At 44.5% G+C, this 18,313-nt stretch overlaps 1 protein-coding gene across 1 annotated transcript; it reads left to right on the forward strand.

Annotated features, from left to right (window-relative positions):
• The first annotated feature begins 225 nt into the window (after positions 1 to 225).
• MOGAT3 (monoacylglycerol O-acyltransferase 3) lies at positions 226 to 16,047 on the forward strand. Its single transcript, XM_058569086.1, is given in 10 exon segments — positions 226 to 308; positions 556 to 660; positions 748 to 818; positions 14,295 to 14,354; positions 14,356 to 14,500; positions 14,807 to 14,862; positions 14,864 to 14,960; positions 14,963 to 14,981; positions 15,603 to 15,805; positions 15,893 to 16,047. Coding segments are annotated over 10 exon segments (984 nt in total). The 5' UTR covers positions 226 to 235.
• Positions 16,048 to 18,313: the final 2,266 nt, after the last annotated feature.

The raw sequence follows: 18,313 nt of genomic DNA on the forward strand, positions 1-18,313 counted from the left end.
AGCGGCCAGTCCAGACCCACTGAGCAGGAAGTTCAAAGATCAGTGAGGGGAAGCCTGGAAGCGTCGGGGGCTCCAGATCCAAGCATCTCCCTATCCACACGCATTCCCGGGAGGCCCCAAGAGCTTGGCCCCAAACCTTCATCGTTTGCCCTCGGGGTCCTGGAGCCCTGCTGGCCCAGGAGAGCTCTGGAGTGGGAGTCTCTGCCGCCCACCAGCCTCGCCGCCCTCGCCCACCATGAAAACCCTTCAGAAGCAGCAGCTGGAAGCAGTGAGTGCCTCCCAATACGTGCTCACTTTCCTCTTTATGGGTGAGAGCGGGGGAGAGGCACAGGTGCATGGGGTCCCCAAGGGGAGAAGGGACAGGGGAGGGGAAGAGGGTGAAGGCTGGAGCCCCACTTGCCTGGATGTCTGAGGGCAAAGGGAGGGGGTGAGGGCCAGAGGTCGGAGGGGAGGTAGGGGGGTGATACCACCGATCAGGCTGCAGGAGAGGAGCCGCCAGCTAGAATGAGTGAGTTTCATCAGAGAGTTCATTCTTCTTTCTCCTCTTTCGCCCAGGCCCTTTCTTTTCCCTTCTCCTATTCCTCCTCTTCCCGTCGCTCTGGTCGCTCTCTGTTCTCTATTCAGTGTGGCTTTTCCTGGACTGGCACACACCCAACCAAGGTGAGCTATAGAAAGAGCCCCACTGGGACTAAGAGATGGCAGTGGGTGCCTCCAGGGATTCCTGCACACATCTCTCTCTGCCCCAAGGTGGAAGGCGCTCTGAGTGGATAAGAAGCTGGACTGTTTGGAAACACCTGAGGGATTATTATCCTATCGGGGTGACAGGTCACCCTCCAGAGGCACTCTGTCTCCCCCACCTATTCACCTCGCCCTCTGCTGGAGCCTGAGCCCCTGCTGCCTAAGCTCAGGCAACGGGGCAGGGGGCAGAGTGGTGTTCAAGAGTGGGTCCAAGGAGAGTGACGTCAGCATCACGGTGGAGTGAGCTTCCCCCATTGAACTCTCCCCCTCTAAGACACAACAAAAAGGACATTCATATTCCAACAGAAGCTATTCACACAACACAGGGAACGTCTGAGGCACCCAGGCAGCCACACACCCCAGGACTGAGGTGCTGGAATCCCCAGAGCAAGTGGAAGGAGGTAAAAGGAGGTCCCTTCCTTCCCCAAGGACTGAGACCCTGAGACTGAGACCACGCGGCTCTCAGAGGAGGGGAGGGTGTGGCTTGCCACATGAAAAATGGTGCTCTCCAAGACCCCTCATAGACCAAGGGGATCCACCTACAGAGAGAGCAGAACTGTTGCAAGGGTACTTTCAACAAGCTAGCCCCTCAGGAGAGCAAGGAGCAACAGTGAGGTGAGAAACCTCTGAGATGGGGGAGGCGAAAGTAAATGCCCCTCCCCAACCCAGCCCACCCGACCAGTGCTTCAGCTCAGTCCCGTCCCCAGAGGCAGCGGCCCCCAGGTTCCTGGGCCCAACAAGCAGCGGGGCGAGCCTGCACCCCAACACCAGAGGCACAGCAGCACAGGCCCCACCGTGCCAGAGCCCCAGCTGCTCCGGCTGGACCAAGCCAGGGCCCCAGCTTGCCTGGCTTCACTGTGCCATGGCCCCAGCTCCTTCGGCTTGACCGCCCTCCCTCCCCCTGGCTCCAGCTGCTTCAGCTTGGCCTGTGCTCAGGCTCCAGCTGACTTGGCACCAGCAACTGCGGCCCAGCGCACTCCAGTTCCAGCTTCTTTGGCCCAGCACGCTCCAGTTCCAGCCTCTTTGGCCCAGCAGTGCTCCACCTCTTCCTTCTTCGGCCCAGCGCACTCCGGTTCCAGCTTCTTTGGCCCAGCACACTCCAGTTCCAGCTTCTTCGGCCGAGCAGTGCTCTAGCTCCTGCTTCTTTGGCCCAGTGGCACTTCAGCTGCAGCTGCTCCAAGCCACCCACACCCGAGCCCCAGCTGCTTCGGCCTAGCTGTGCTCCAGTCTCAGCTGTTCCCATGCTCCAGCTCCAGCTGTTCCCATGCTTCCCCCCCAGCAGCCTCCACTCAGCCATGCCTCAGATCAGCCAGGGGCCCACAAGAATGCCCATGGATTGAGGCAGCCCAGAATACACAGCTCTTGACCCCCACCAGCAGCAGCAAGAGGAAACTGCGACCATATATTTCCACTATGAGGAAAAGCAAGCCAACACCAACAGGCACCATGCAAAAATATATTAAATCTTCAGACCAAAAGGAAAATGACAAGCACCCAGAAGTCAACCCAGAAAGCACAGAAATGTATAACCTTAATGACAGAGAATTCAAAATAGCCATCATAAAAAAGCTTAATGAAATAGAAAAAAACACAGACAGACAATTCAATGAAATCAGGAGTTTCTTCACAAAAGAGATTGAAACTATAAAAAAAAAAAAAAACCAGTCAGAAATCTTAGAGGTGAAAAACACAATAGAGGAGATAAAGACAAATCTGGAAGCCTTAAGAATCAGAGCTGACAATATGGAGGAAGAAATTAGCAATATTGAGGACAGCAATGCATAAATGCTCCAGATGGAGGAAGAAAGAGAACTAAGACTAAAGAGAAATGAAGAAACTCTCCAAGAGATATCCAACTCAATTAGGAAACCCAACATAAGGATTATAGGTATTCCAGAGGGAGAAGAGAGGGAAAAAGGAGCAGAGAACTTGTTCAAAGAAATAATATCTGAGAACTTCCCAAACCTGGGGAAGGAGCTGGAAATACCAGTGAATGAAATAAATAGATCTCCTAAATATATCAACACGAAAAGACCCTCTCTAAGGCATATAGTAGTAAAGCTGGCAAAAAGTCAATGACAAAGAAAAAATATTAAGGGCAGCTAGAGAAAAAAAATAACATACAAAGGATTTCCTATCAGGCTCTCAGCCAATTCCTCGACAGAAACTTTACAGGTTAGGGGAGAGTGGAACAATATATTCAAAATTCTGAAGGACAAAAACTTTCTGCCAAGAATACTCTATCCAGCAAAAATATCCTTCAGATATGATGGAGAAATAACAACTATCCAAGATAAACAGAAGCTAAGGGAGTTCGTTGCCACAAGACCCCCACTACAAGACGTGCTCAAGAAGGCCCTCATCCCTGAGGAAGAAAAGAGAAAGGTGGATTCAAAGTTTTGAACAAGGAGGAAAATAGGTCGACAAAACCAGAAAAATTGCAGCTCTGTATCAGAATAGATTAGCAAACACTTAATTATAAAACCAAAGATCAAGAGAAGGTGAGCACCAAGCATAAATATAACCTCATCATGTTAAACACGAACTCACAACACAAGAAGGAATAAGATGTGACAACGATAACATAGAAGGGGAAGAGGAAAGGGATTGAATCGACTTAGTCTAAGGGAATAAGAGGCCATCAAAAAGTGGACTATCACATCCATGAGATTTTTTATACAAACCTCATGTTAACCACTAAGCAAATAATCAGAACAGAATCACACATGATAAAGAAAGAAAAAACTAAGAGAACCCCCATACAGAACTACCAAACTGAATTGGTAGTCTGAAACACACGGGACAAGAAACAGAAGAAATGCAAAAGAACCAGAAAAAGAGTTATAAAATAACAACAAGCCCCATATATCAATAATTACCCTAAATGTAAATGCACTGAACTCTCCAATCAAAAGACAAAGAGTGGTGGGATGGATTAAAAAACAAGACCCAACAATATACTCCAGGAAACACATCTCAGCTCTAAAGATAAACACAGGCTCAGAGTGAAAGGATGGAAGACAATACTCCAAGACAATGGCAAATAAAAGAATGCAGGTGTTGCCATACTTATATCAGACAAAGTTGACATCAAGATGAAACAGGTAATGAGAGACAAAGAGGGGCAATATATAATGATAAGAGCGACACTCCACCAAGAAGACATATCACTTTTAAATATATATGCACCCAATATGCGAGCACCAAGGTACATAAAACAACTAGTAACATACCTAAAAGGAGATATTAACAACAACACAATAATAGTAGGGTGTCTTAACATCCCTCTCTCATCAATGGACAGATCATCCAGACAGAAAATAAATAAGGAAATAATGGACCTAAATGAAAAGCTAGATGAGATGGACTTAATACACATACACAGAGCACTCCATCCAAACACAGCAGATTACATATTCTTCTCAAGTGCGCATGGGACATTCTCAAGAATAGACCATATGTTGGGAAACAAGGCATGCTTATACAAATTTAAGAAGATTGAAATCATAACAAGCGTCTTTTCAGACAGTAATGCCATGAAGTTAGAAATCATCTACAAGGAAAAAACCGGGAAAGTGACAAAGCTGTGGAGACTCAACAACGTGCTACTAAACAACCAGTGGATCATTGATGAAATTAAAGGAGAAATCAAAGCATATCTGGAGACAAATGAAAATGAAAATACACTGTACCAACTCATATGGGATGCAGCAAAAGCAGTCCTGAGAGGGAAACTCATAGCAATACAGGCCCACCTTAACAAACAAGAAAAAGCCCAAATAAGCAACCTGAAACAACACCTAACAGAATTAGAAAAAGAAGAACAAACAAAGCCTAAGGTCAGCAGAAGGAGGGAAATAATAAAAATCAGAGCAGAAGTAAATGAAATTGTAATTTAAAAAAACAGTAGAAAGGATCAATGGAACAAAGAGCTGGTTCTTTGAGAAGATAAACAAAATTGACAAACTCTTAGCCAGACTCACCATGAAAAAAAGAGAGAAGGCTCAAATAAATAAAATTAGAAATGAAAAAGGGGAAATTACAACAGATACCACAGAAATACAAAAGATTATAAGAGAATACTATGAAAAACTATATGCAAACAAATTGGACAATCTAGAAAAAATGGATAAATTCCAAGACTCATACAACCTCCCAAAACTGAATCAAGAAGAAATAGAGAACCTGAATAGACCAATCACAAGTAAAGAGATTGAAACAGTAATCAAAAACCTCCCAAAAAATAAAAGTCCAAGACCAAATCGCTTCTCTGGAGAATATTACCAAACATTCAAAGAAGACTTATACCTATCCTTCTCAAACTATTCCAAAAAATAGAGGAAGATGGAACACTTCCCAACACATTCTATGAGGCCAACATCACCCTGATACCAAAGCCAGACAAAGACAATACTAAGAAGGAAAACTACAGAGCAATATCCCTGATGAACATAGATGCAAAAATCCTCAACAAAATATTGGCAAACTGAATACAGTAATACATTAAAAAGATCATACACCATGATCAAGTGGGATTTATACCAGGGACAGAGGGATGGTTCAACATCCGCAAATCGATCAATGTGATACACCGCATTAACAAAACGAGGAATAAAAACCATATGATCATCTCAATAGATGCAGAGAAGGCTTTTGACAAGATCCAACATCCATTTATGATAAAAACTCTCAACAAAATGAGTACAGAAGGAAAGTACCTTAACATAATAAAGGCCATATATGACAAACCCACAGCCCACATCATACTCAATGGGGAAAAACTGAAAGCCATCCCTCTGAAAACAGGGACAAGACAAGGGTGCCCACTCTCGCCATTCTTATTCAACACAGTACTGGAGGTTCTGGCCAGAGCAATTAGGCAAGAAAAAAGAATAAAAGGAATCCAAATAGGCAACGAAGAAGTGAAACTCTCACTGTTTGCAGATGACATTATCTTATATATAGAAAACACTAAAGAATCCATTGGAAAACTATTAGAAATAATCAACAACTACAGCCTAGTGGCAGGGCACAAAATCAACTTACAGAAATCAGCTGTATTTCTATATACCAACAACAAACTAACAGAAAGAGAACTCAAGAAGACAATCCCATTTACAATTGCAACAAAAAGAATAAAATATCTAGCAGTAAATTTAACCAAGGAAGTGAAAGAACTATACAATGAAAACTATAAGACATTATTGAGTGAAATCAATGATGACATAAAGAAATGGAAAAATATTCCAGGCACTTGGATTGGAAGAATAAACATAGTTAAAATGTCCATACTACCTAAAGCAATCTACAGATTCAGTGCAATCCCAATCAGAATCCCAAGGACATTCTTCACAGAAATAGAACAAAGAATACTAACATTCATATGGGGCAACAAAAGACCCCGTATAGCTAAAGCAATCCTGAAAAAGAAGAACAAGGCTGGAGGCATCACAATCCCTGACTTCAAAACATACTACAAAGCGATAGTAATTAAAACAGCGTGGTACTGGTACAAAAACAGACACACAGATCAATGGAACAGAATTGAAATTCCAGAAATAAAATCTCACATCTATGGGCAGCTAATCTTTGACAAAGGAGCCAAGGACATACAGTGGAGAAAGGAAAGTCTCTTCAGTAAATGGTGTTGGGAAAACTGGACAGCCACTTGCAAAAGAATGAAAGTAGACCATTTTCTTTTGCTATACACAAAAATTAGCTCAAAATGGATCACAGACCTGAAGGTGAGACCTGAAACTATAAAACTCCTGGAGGAAAATATCAGTAGTACACTACTCGCCACCAGCCATAAAGGGATCTTTTTGAATTCCATGTCTACTCAGACAAGGGAAACAAAAGAAAAAATAAACAAGTGGGACTTCATCAGATTAAAGAGCGTCTACAAGGCAAACTAAACCAGGATCAAAATGAATAGGGAACCCACCAGCTGGGAAAAAATATTTGCAAATCATATATCTGACAAGGGATTACTCTCCATGATATATAAAGAACTCACACAACTGAATAACAAAAAAAAAAAAACAAAAAACCCAATCAAAAAATGGGCAGAAGAAATGAACAGACACTTCTCCAAAGAAGATATACAGATGGCCACTAGACACATGAAAAGATGCCCAACATCACTAATCATCAGGGAAATGCAAATCAAAACCACACTAAGATATCACCTTACACCCGTTAGAATGACAATAATCGCCAAGACAAAAAGCAACAAATGCTGGAGAGGCTGTGAAGAAATGGGAACCCTAATCCACTGCTGGTAGGAACGCAAAATGGTGCAGCCTCTATGGAAAACAGTATGGAGATTCCTCAAAAAATTAAAAATAGAAATACCAGGGCCGGCCCGGTAGTGCAAGCGGTTAAGTGCGCGCGCTCTGCTGTGGCAGCCCAGGGTTCACCGGTTCGGATCCCGGGCGTGCACCGACACACTGTCAGGCCATGCTGTGGCGGCGTCCCATATAAAGTGGAGGAAGATGGGCACGGATGTTATCCCAGGGCTGGTCTTCCTCAGCAAAAAAGGAGGAGGATTGGCAGATATTAGCACAGGGCTGATCTCCTCACAGAAAAAAAAAAAAGAAATACCTTATGATCCAGCTATCCCACTAGTGGGGATCTACCCAACAAACCTGAAATCAACAATCCAAAGAGGCTTATGCACCCCTATGTTCATCGCAGCATTATTCACTATAGCCGAGACATGGAAGCAACCCAAGTGTCCCTCGACTGATGATTGGATAAAGAAGATGTGGTATAGGGGCCAGCTCTGTGGCTTAGCACTTAAGTGCAAGCACTCTGCTATTGGCGGCCTGGGGTTCGGATCCCGGGCGCGCACTGACCCACTGCTTGTTGGGCCATGCTGAGGCAGCATCCCACATACAGCAACTAGCAGGATGTGCAACTATAACATACAACTATCTACTGGGGCTTTGGGGAAAAAAAGGGAAAAAACAGAAAAAAGGAGATGTGGTATATATATACCGTGGAATACTACTCAGCCATAAAAAAGACAAAATCATGAGGAGTGACGTCAGCATCATGGCGGAGTGAGCTTTCCCGTGAATTCTTCCCCCACAAGATACAACAAAAGTAACAGCCACAGACCAACAACGGAATCCCAGACAGTGAAAAGCTAGAGCGGAGGGATCCACACTGCCGCACATCTGAGAGCGGAACGTGCTGGGCCCCCGGAGGAAGTGGGGAGAGGTAAGGAGAACTCCGCTCCCTCCCCATCAGATCAGCGATCCGGTCCGCGCGGCTCCCAGAGAGCGAGGAGGGGCGGCCCTCGGCGGGAAACTGTAGCTCTTCGGGCTCTCTCAGCCAGTGGGAAACTCCCGCACAGAGGGCTCAGAGGAGCCACAGGGCTACCATCAACATCTGAGCAACCCAGAGAGCGGATAAAGAGGGGCAAACGAGAAGCCTCCCACGTCAGGGACCCAGAGGGCAAAAGAGAGAGCTCCCCCCTCCCCGCAACCCGGAGTCTGCAGCTCGACCAGATCTAGCGGTCCGAGGCAGACCTGAATAAACTGGACTGGACCCGTGGATCGCAGTGGGGAAAAAAACAAAACAAAACAAAACAAAACTGTGGATCGCAGCAGAAAAACTGGAGCAGAGCGCAGGGGGCTTAGACTACACAGCCCTTTACCACCAGACAGTGGCGGCAGGTGGAAATTGCAACCAGAGACTTCCAGGATGAGGAAAATCAAAACCAACACAGGAACCACAATGCAAAAATATATGAAATCACCAGACCAGAAACAAAATGACAAGCACCCAGAAATCAACCCCGAAGACACAGAAATCCATAAACTAAATGACAGAGATTTCAAAATAGCTATCATAAAAACACTCAACGAAATACGAGACAACACAAACAATTAAACGAGATTAGGAGTTTCTTCACAAAAGAGATTGAAATCATAAAGAAAAACCTATCAGTGCTGATGGAGATGAAGAACACAATGGAGGAGATAAAGGAGAATCTGGAATCTTTAAAGAACAGAGCCGACAATATGGAGGAAAGAATTAGTACTTTAGAGGATAGGAATACAGATATACTCCAGATGGAAGAAGAGAGAGAACTAAGACTAAAAAGAAATGAAGAAAGACTCCGAGAAATATCGGACTCTATTAGAAAATGTAACATAAGAATTATAGGTATTCCTGAGGAAGAGGAGAGGGAAAGAGGAACAGAGAGCCTATTCAAGGAAATAATAGCTGAAAATTTCCCAAATCTGGGGAAGGAGCAGGAAATACCAATAAGCGAAGCCAACAGGACGCCTATATATATTAACAGACAAAGGCCTTCACCACGACACCTAGTGGTAAGGCTAGCCAGGGTCAACGACAAAGAAACAATATTAAGGGCAGCTAGACAAAAACAAAAAATAACGTACAAAGGAACTCCCATCAGGCTCTCAGCGGATTTCTCAACAGAAAATTTTCAGGCTAGAAGAGACTGGAATGATATATTCAAAATACTAAAAGACAAAAACTTTCAGCCAAGAATACTCTATCCAGCAAAAATATCCTTCAAATATGATGGAGAAATAGTAACTCTCCCAGATAAACAAAAGCTAAGGGAGTTCATGGCCACGAGACCGCCACTACAAGAAATACTCAAGAAGGCCCTCAGGCCTGAAAACAAGAAGAGAAAGGGAACACAAAGCTTGGAGTAAGGAGAAAAGTAGGCAGACAAAATCAGAGAAATAGTAGATCTTTACCGGAATAGGTTAGCAACCACTTAAATACTAAACTCAAAGATCAAAGGAAGAAATTCACCAAAAATAAATTTAACCTCATCACTGTAAACACACAGCCACAACACAAGATAGAATAAGGTATAACAAGAGCAACTTAGAAGGGGAAGAGGAAAGTGACTGAATTGACTTAGTATAAGGAAATAGGAGGCTATCAGATAATGGACTATCTCATACAGAAGATTTTTCGCCCAAACCTCAAGGTAACCACTAAACAAATAATCAAAACAAAACCACATATGATAAACAAAGAGAAAACTAGAAGAATCATAAGACAGAACAACCAAACTGAATTGGCAGTCCAAAACAAATGGGACAAGAAACAAAGGAAATGCAAAAGAACCAGAAAATAAGTGACAAAACAGCAACATTCAACCCTCATATTTCAATAATTACCCTAAATGTAAATGGATTGAACTCTCCAATCAAAAGATACAGAGTGGCAGGATGGATTAAAAAGCAAGACCCAACAATATGCTGCCTTCAGGAAACACATCTTAGCACTAAAGACAAGCACAGGCTCAGAGTGAAAGGATGGAAGACAATACTCCAAGCTAATGGCAAACAAAAGAAAGCAGGTGTTGCCATACTCATATCAGACAAAGTAGACTTCAAGATAAAACAGGTTAAGAAAGACAAAGAAGGGAAATATATAATGATAAAAGGGACACTCCATCAAGAAGACATATCACTTATAAATATATATGCACCCAACATAGGAGCACCAATGTACATAAAACAACTATTAACAAACCTAAAAGGAGAAATCAACAACAACACAATAATAGTAGGGGATCTTAACACCACACTTACGGCAATGGATAGATCATCCAGACAAAAAGTTAATAAAGAAATATTAGATTTAAATGAAAAACTGGACGAGATGGACCTAGTAGACATATACAGAGCACTCCACCCAAAAACAGCTGACTACACATTCTTCTCAAGCGCGCATGGAACATTCTCTAGGACAGACCATATGTTGGGAAACAAAGCAAGCCTCAATAAATTTAAGAAGATTGAAATCATAACAAGCATCTTTTCAGACCATAAGGCTATGAAACTGGAAATGAACCAGGAAAAAAAACTGGGAAAGTGACAAAAATGTGGAGATTAAACAACATGCTACTGAACAACCAATGGATCATTGATGAAATTAAAGGAGAAATCAAAAACTATCTGGAAACAAACGAAAATGATAACATGCCATATCAAACCATATGGGACGCAGCAAAAGCGGTCCTGAGAGGGAAACTCATAGCGATACAAGCCCACCTTAACAAACAAGAAAAAGCCCTAATAGGCAACCTTAAATTACACCTAACAGAACTAGAAAAAGAAGAACAAACAAAGCCCAAAGCCAGCAGAAGGAGAGAAATAATAAAAATCAGAGCAGAAATAAATGATATTGAGACCAAAAAAACAGTAGAAAGGATTAATGAAACAAAGAGTTGGTTCTTCGAGAAGATAAACAAAATAGACAAACCCTTAGCCAGGCTAACTAAGAAAAAAAGAGAAAAGGCTCAAGTAAATAAAATTAGAAATGAAAGAGGAGAAATTACAACGGATACCATGGAAATACAGAGGATTATAAGAGAATACTATGAGAAATTATATGCCAACAAATTGGACAATCTAGAAGAAATGGATAAATTCTTAGACTTATACAACCTCCCAAAATTGAACCAAGAAGAAATGGAGAATCTGAATAGACCAATCACAAGTAAAGAGATTGAAATAGTAATCAAAAACCTCCCAAAAAATAAAAGTCCAGGACCAGATGGCTTCTCCAGTGAATTTTACCAAACATTCAAAGAAGATTTAATACCCATCCTCCTCAAACTATTCCAAAAAATAGAGGAAGATGGAACACTTCCTGAATCATTCTATGAGGCCAACATCACCCTGATACCAAAACCAGACAAAGACAATACAAAGAAAGAAAATTACAGGCCAATATCGCTGATGAACATTGATGCAAAAATCCTCAACAAAATATTGGCAAACTGAATACAACAATATATTAAAAAGATCATACACCATGATCAAGTGGGATTTATACCAGAGACGCAGGGATGGCTCAACATCCGCAAATCAATCAACGTGATACATCACATCAACAAAACAAAGAATAAAAACCACATGATCGTCTCAATAGACGCAGAGAAGGCATTTGACAAGATACAACATCCATTTATGATAAAAACTCTCAATAAAATGGGAATAGAAGGAAAGTACCTCAACATAATAAAGGCCATATATGACAAACCCACAGCTAACATCATACTCAATGGGGAAAGACTGAAAGCCATTCCTCTGAGAACAGGAACGAGGCAGGGCTGCCCACTCTCACCACTCCTGTTCAACATAGTACTGGAGGTTTTGGCCAGAGCAATTAGGCAAGAAAAAGGAATAAAAGGAATCCAAACAGGTAACGAAGAAGTGAAACTCTCACTATTTGCAGATGACATGATTGTATATATAGAAAACCCTAAAGAATCTGTTGGAAAACTGTTAGAAACAATCAACAACTACAGCAAAGTTGCAGGGTACAAAATCAATCTACAAAAATCAGTTGCATTTCTATATGCTAATAATGAACTAACAGAAAGAGAGCTCAAAAAGATAATACCATTTACAATTGCATCAAAAAGAATAAAATACCTAGGAATAAATCTTACCAAGGAGGTGAAGGACCTATACAATGAGAACTACAAGACATTATTGAGGGAAATCTACGATGACATAAAGAAATGGAAAGATATCCCATGCACGTGGATTGGAAGAATAAACATAGTTAAAATGTCTATATTACCTAAAGCAATCTACAGATTCAATGCAATCCCAATCAGAATCCCAATGACATTCTTCACAGAAATAGAAAAAAGAATACTAAAATTTATATGGGGCAACAAAAGACCCCGAATAGCTAAAGAAATCCTAAAGAAAAAGAACAAAGCAGGAGGCATCACAATTCCTGACTTCAAAACATACTACAAAGCAATAGTAATCAAAACAGCATGGTACTGGTACAAAAACAGACACACAGATCAATGGAACAGAATTGAAAGCCCAGAAATAAAACCACACATATACGGACAGCTAATTTTCGACAAAGGTGCTAAGGACATGCAATGGAGAAAGGAAAGTCTCTTCAATAAATGGTGTTGGGAAAACTGGACAGCCACATGCAAAAGAATGAAAGTGGACCATGTGCTATCGCCATTCACAAAAATTAACTCAAAATGGATCAAAGACCTGAAGGTGAGACCTGAAACTATAAAACTCATAGAAGAAAATATAGGCAACACACTATTTGACATTGGGTTTAAAGGAATCTTTTCGGATGACATGCCTACCCAGACTAGGGAAACTAAAGAAAAAATAAACAAGTGGGACTTTATCAGACTAAAGAGCTTTTATAAGACAAATGAAACCAGAATCAAGATGAACAAACAACCAACCAGCTGGGAGAGAATATTTGCAAAACATACATCTGACAAGGGGTTGATCTCCATAATATATAAAGAACTCACACAATTGAACAACAAAAAAACAAACAACCCGATCAAAAAATGGGCAGAGGAAATGAACAGACACTTCTCCAAGGAAGATATACAGATGGCCAATAGGCACATGAAAAGATGCTCAACATCACTAATCATCAGGGAAATGCAAATCAAAACAACACTAAGATACCACCTCATGCCCGTTAGAATGGCTATAATCACCAAGACAAAAAACAACAAATGTTGGAGAGGATGTGGAGAAACAGGAACCCTCATACACAGCTGGTGGGAATGCAAATTGGTGCAGCCTCTATGGAAAACGGTATGGAGATTCCTCAAAGAATTAAAAATAGAGATGCCCTATGATCCAGCCATCCCACTACTGGGAATCTATCCAACGCACCTGAAATCAACAATCCAAAGAGGCTTATGCACCCCTATGTTCATTGCAGCATTATTCACCATAGCCAAGAAGTGGAAGCAACCTAAGTGTCCCTCGACTGACGATTGGATTAAGAAAATGTGGTATATATATACAATGGAATACTACTCAGCCATAAAAAAAGACAAAATCGTCCCATTTGCAACAACATGGATGGGCCTGGAGCGTATTATGTTAAGTGAAATAAGCCAGAAAGAGAAAGACAAACACTGTATGATCTCACTCATATGTGGAATATAAACCAACACATGGACAGAGAAAACTGGACTGTGGTTACCCGGGAAGTGGGGGTGGGGGGTGGGCACAAGGGGTGAAGGGAGGCATATATGGGGTGATGGACAAACAAAAATGTACAACCCAAAATTTCACAATGTTAGAAACCATTAAAATATCAATTAAAAAAAAAAAAAAAGACAAAATCATCCCATTTGCAACAACATGGATGGACCTGGAGGGTATTATGTTAAGTGAAATAAGCCAGAAAGAGCAAGACAAACACTGCGTGATTTCACTCATATGTGGAACATAAACCACCACACAGACTGATAGAACTGTTTGGTGGTTACCAGGGGCTAGGGGGGTGGGGGGTGGGCACAAGGGGTGGAGGGATGCACTTATATGGTGACTGATAAACAATAATGTACAACAAAAATTTCACAATAAAAAGGAAAACAAACAAACAAACAAAAAAGAGAATGGGTCCCTTGTGCCCTTGACCACATCCTAGGACCTTGAACTCTGAAATCTGTTAGGGTGGAGGGCAACTCTTTTCAACTGATGTCCTGCCTTCTGTGCCTCCCTGCCTTCATCCTGCCTGACACCCCGAAGCTGGTGAAAACAGTGGAGCTGCCCCTCAACCGGAACTACATGCTGGGCGCTCACCCACACGGGGGTCATGTGCATGGGAATATTCTGTAATTTCCTCACCGAGAGCAATGGCTTCTCCTGGCAGTTTCCTGGGCTTTGGCCCTGGACAGCTGCCCTGGCCGGCGTCTTCCACCTCCCAGTCTTTCGCAACTACATCACGTCCTACGGTGAGCCCCCAGCTGAGTGGGGGGAGGTGCCCCTTCGCCAGATTGCCCCCACGCACACACCCAGGGCGGGAACCTGTCTCGAACGTTGGCCAGGCTCGCAGTGGGCATCAGTGAATAACTTTGGAGCAAGTGTCCTGCGTCCTCACTGGGAGAGGCACTGTAGGGCACACGGACATGGGCATGAGGGCCAAGGGAGTCGGAAGGAATGGGATGTAGGGCCCACCCTTCCTATGTTAAAGGGTGGGATGAGTGGCCAGGGAGCCACGGAGGAGGTGGTGACTGCTCCCCACCTCCTCGTGCCTCCAGGACTGTGTTCCGTGAACCGCTGGAGCCTGGACTTTGTTCTGTCGCAGCCCCAGCGGGGGGCAGGCCGTGGTCATCCTGGTCGGGGGTGCCCACGAGTCCCTGTACGCAGTCCCAGGGGAGCACTGCCTCACTTTTCAGAAGCGGAAAGACTTTGTGACCTGGCACTGAGGCACGGGTGAGTGGGGTGCAGGCGCCTGGCCTGGGGCTGCTCCTAGTGGTCAGAACGTCACGGCGCGTCTGGGGGTCCACACTCTCAGTCCCTAGAAATCGGGTCCTTGTAGGTGGGACTGTGTGTCCCCAGAGCCCACAGTGCACCCTGCAGCTGGACAGCACTCATGTCCACGCTTGAGTGCTTACCTCGCGCCAAGCCCTGTGCCCACTTTCACCAGCTTCCTCCCGCCCAAGAGAGGCAGGGTCATAGTGCAAACAGCAGGACTCTTGGGCTCAGAAGCCCTGGGTTCGAATCCCTTTCTGACCCTCTCTCAAAGGCAAGACCTTGGACTGTTTCTTTACCTGTGAAATAGGGCTAATACCTACCTTGCAACGATGTTATAGTTGTAGAGACTGGATGAGGAAATGTATATATGAAAGCCCAGTATGCGGTTGTTTCTCAGGAAATGTGAGTCCTTTCTTCCAGATCTTTCTTTGTAGCCATCTTTTTTTGCTTCAAAAGGCCTTGGGAAATGGCATCGTGGGGTGTGGGGAGAGATTCGCCGCCCTCTGAGGCTCCCGTCCTGGGGCGCTCTGGGAGCCACTGGCCTGACCACCTCTCGTCTCTCCTGCCGCCCCTTCCCAGGGCCTCTCTGGTGCCTGTATACTTCTTTGGGGAGAATGATGTCTTCAGACTTAAGACTTTTGCCACAGGCTCCTGGCAGCATCTGTGTCAGACCACCTTCAAGAAGCTCATGGGCTTTGCTCCCTGCATCTTCTGGGGCCACAGTCTCTTCTCGGCTGAATCCTGGTGCCTGCTGCCCTTCGCTGTGCCTGTGACCACTGTGGGTGAGTGCCCAGCTCCGGGGAGGAAGGCTGCGGCAGCCGTGTGGGCAGCAGAGGCCTGTCGCCTCACCTGCGTCACCTCTCCTGCAGTGGGCCGCCCCATGCCGGTGCCCCAGCGCCTCAACCCCAGTGAGGAGGAAGTTGACCACTATCACATGCTCTACATGAAGGCTCTGGTGCAGCTGTTTGAGGAGCACAAGGAAAGCTCTGGGGTCGCGGCCTCTACTCGCCTCACCTTCCTCTAGCCCTGGCCTTGTGCCGCCTCCACCCCCCAGCCCTGGAGCCCTGATCCCAGTGCACTTCGACTTCCACCTACTGCCATGCTCTGCTCCTCCAATAAAAGCCTGTTCCCTCCCACCGCTGCTTTGTACTGCTTCACAGAATCAAGTGTCTGCAGAGCTCACGCCCTTGCTCTGGGAGTGGGCATGCCCAGGCGAAAGCCACTGCCATCCTAATGTGCTACAGAGTTGCTGCCTTAGATGGGGTATCAGGACCCTGAATTCTCCTCCTAGCCAGACTTAATTTTGCTCCGTGACCCTGCATGAGCCTCTTCCCTTTGCTGGGCCTCTTCTCCCTCTGTGAATAAAGGCATCTGCTTAGCTGAGAGTTGTAGGGCCTCAGGACTGAGTTGGGGAGGGCTGCTGCGTGGAGGGGTGGACTTTAAAAGGAGGGCAGAATTTAGGCAGGTGGAGAAAATAGGGTGGATGGTGGAATACTGTGAGCAAAAGCTGAGCTTGGTCAAGGGTACCTGACAGCATGGAGAGTGGCATGATCCCCAGGGGTAGAAAAGATAGAGTTATGTACACAGCTTGCTTCTGCATCGCCTCCCCATCCTTTATGTTTCCTTGGGGCTTGGAGATCGGATGAAGCAAGGATTTATTTTATCAGTATTAGTTGCTACTGCAAGCCCAGCATTAGACTCAACATTAATTCATTTGCTCAATAAGCATAGGACTGTTGTGAAAATTAAAGGATTAAGATTTAAAGGCTTGGAACAGAGATTGGCAAAATATGAGCCAATGAGAGTTTGCGGTCATCACCATGATTACAAGCATGGTGTGAGTAAAACGAGGCAGAAAGACTCAACATCTAAGGGTCCTTAGGTGGTCGTAGCATCCTGTGACTTTCGCCAGTCCTGTTAGCTGACTGGCTTCGTGTCTGTATCCAGGACTAAACAAGAATGACTTGTCAGAATGTAATTGGAATGCAAAGTATTTGTCTCCCATTGTCCTATAAAATGTATTCAGTGGAAGACTTTTCCCTTGTCCCTGGATGAGGATCTGGGCGGTCCCATGATTTATCTGGGTCGTCCCCAGGTAATAAGTTCTACATTCTCTTTAAGTTAACACATAGAAATGTTTAGTTTGTGCAGTAATCAACACTTCGATCTTCATCCACAAGCAGGAATTTTCCCTTCTCTAGCAAAGGCAGCCCAGGTGGGCTGCCTGCTTGGCCCAGTAGTGGCAGTTGGGGAAGGTGTAGTAGAAAGGGGTGGGGGCCCTATTTCCACCCCCTCCCCTGCTAGCTGCTGTTACTGAACCCCTGGGGTTGGAGAGTGGGGCAGAGGAGGGGAAAGGGGGCCAAAAAACTCTTGACTGCACTGTCATAAGATAGCTTTGTGTTCTCTGGGCCTCCAGATCTTCAAAGCTGCTCCCTCTTCCTCATGGATGCTCTCCTGGATTCTTTGGAGTTTTCCCTCTGAGGCCCTTTGGCAGCTTCTATGCTGTCTCTGCCTCATCACCCGTCCCTGGTTTTCTGCACTCGACGCAGGTTTTCTCTGTGGGAGTCCAATCACTCTTTTAGACTGGAGCGAGGGGTGAGAAGGGGGATGGAAAAAACCAGCTCCAGGTTTGAGCATCCTCAGCCCAGATACCCTTGGAGTCCAGGCTGACCTACATGCAGCCGCTTGTCCTTCCATCCAGCCAGCTACAATCTGGCCACTAGATTTCTCTGGTGGGCACACGCCCCAAATGCCGGGGACATCCCAAGCTCTTTGAGTCTTGAAGCTTTTGTCACTGGTCTTGTCAAGGGGGTAGGGCCTGCAGCACTCTGAAAGTCCCCCAAGCTCCTTGTTCTGTGCTGGTCTCAGCTGATCAATACCCAGTGTTGTGGTTGGACTGGCCCTTGTGGTTCTTTCTTTTTTTTTTTTTTTTATAATTTTTATTTATTTATTTTTTTCCCCCAAAGCCCCAGTAGATAGTTGTATGTCATAGTTGCACATCCTTCTAGTTTCTGTATGTGGGACGCGGCCTCAGCATAGCCGGAGAAGCAGTGCGTCGGTGCACGCCCGGGATCCGAACCCAGGCCGCCAGCAGTGGAGCGCATGCACTTAACCGCTAAGCCACGGGGCCGGCCCCCATCATTTAGTTTAACTTAGCAAAATTCTAAGGGTGGAAGTTACCAAAGATTTGGGCAACTATTTTTAAGTAGACATACCATAACACATAATTATTGCTGAAAAGTTCACCTAAAAACTCTTATCCCACTTACATTTATCTAAATCACCTGCTC

Source organism: Diceros bicornis, chromosome 26 (assembly GCF_020826845.1).
Source record: "Diceros bicornis minor isolate mBicDic1 chromosome 26, mDicBic1.mat.cur, whole genome shotgun sequence".
In the NCBI taxonomy this organism is placed as follows: domain Eukaryota; kingdom Metazoa; phylum Chordata; class Mammalia; order Perissodactyla; family Rhinocerotidae; genus Diceros; species Diceros bicornis.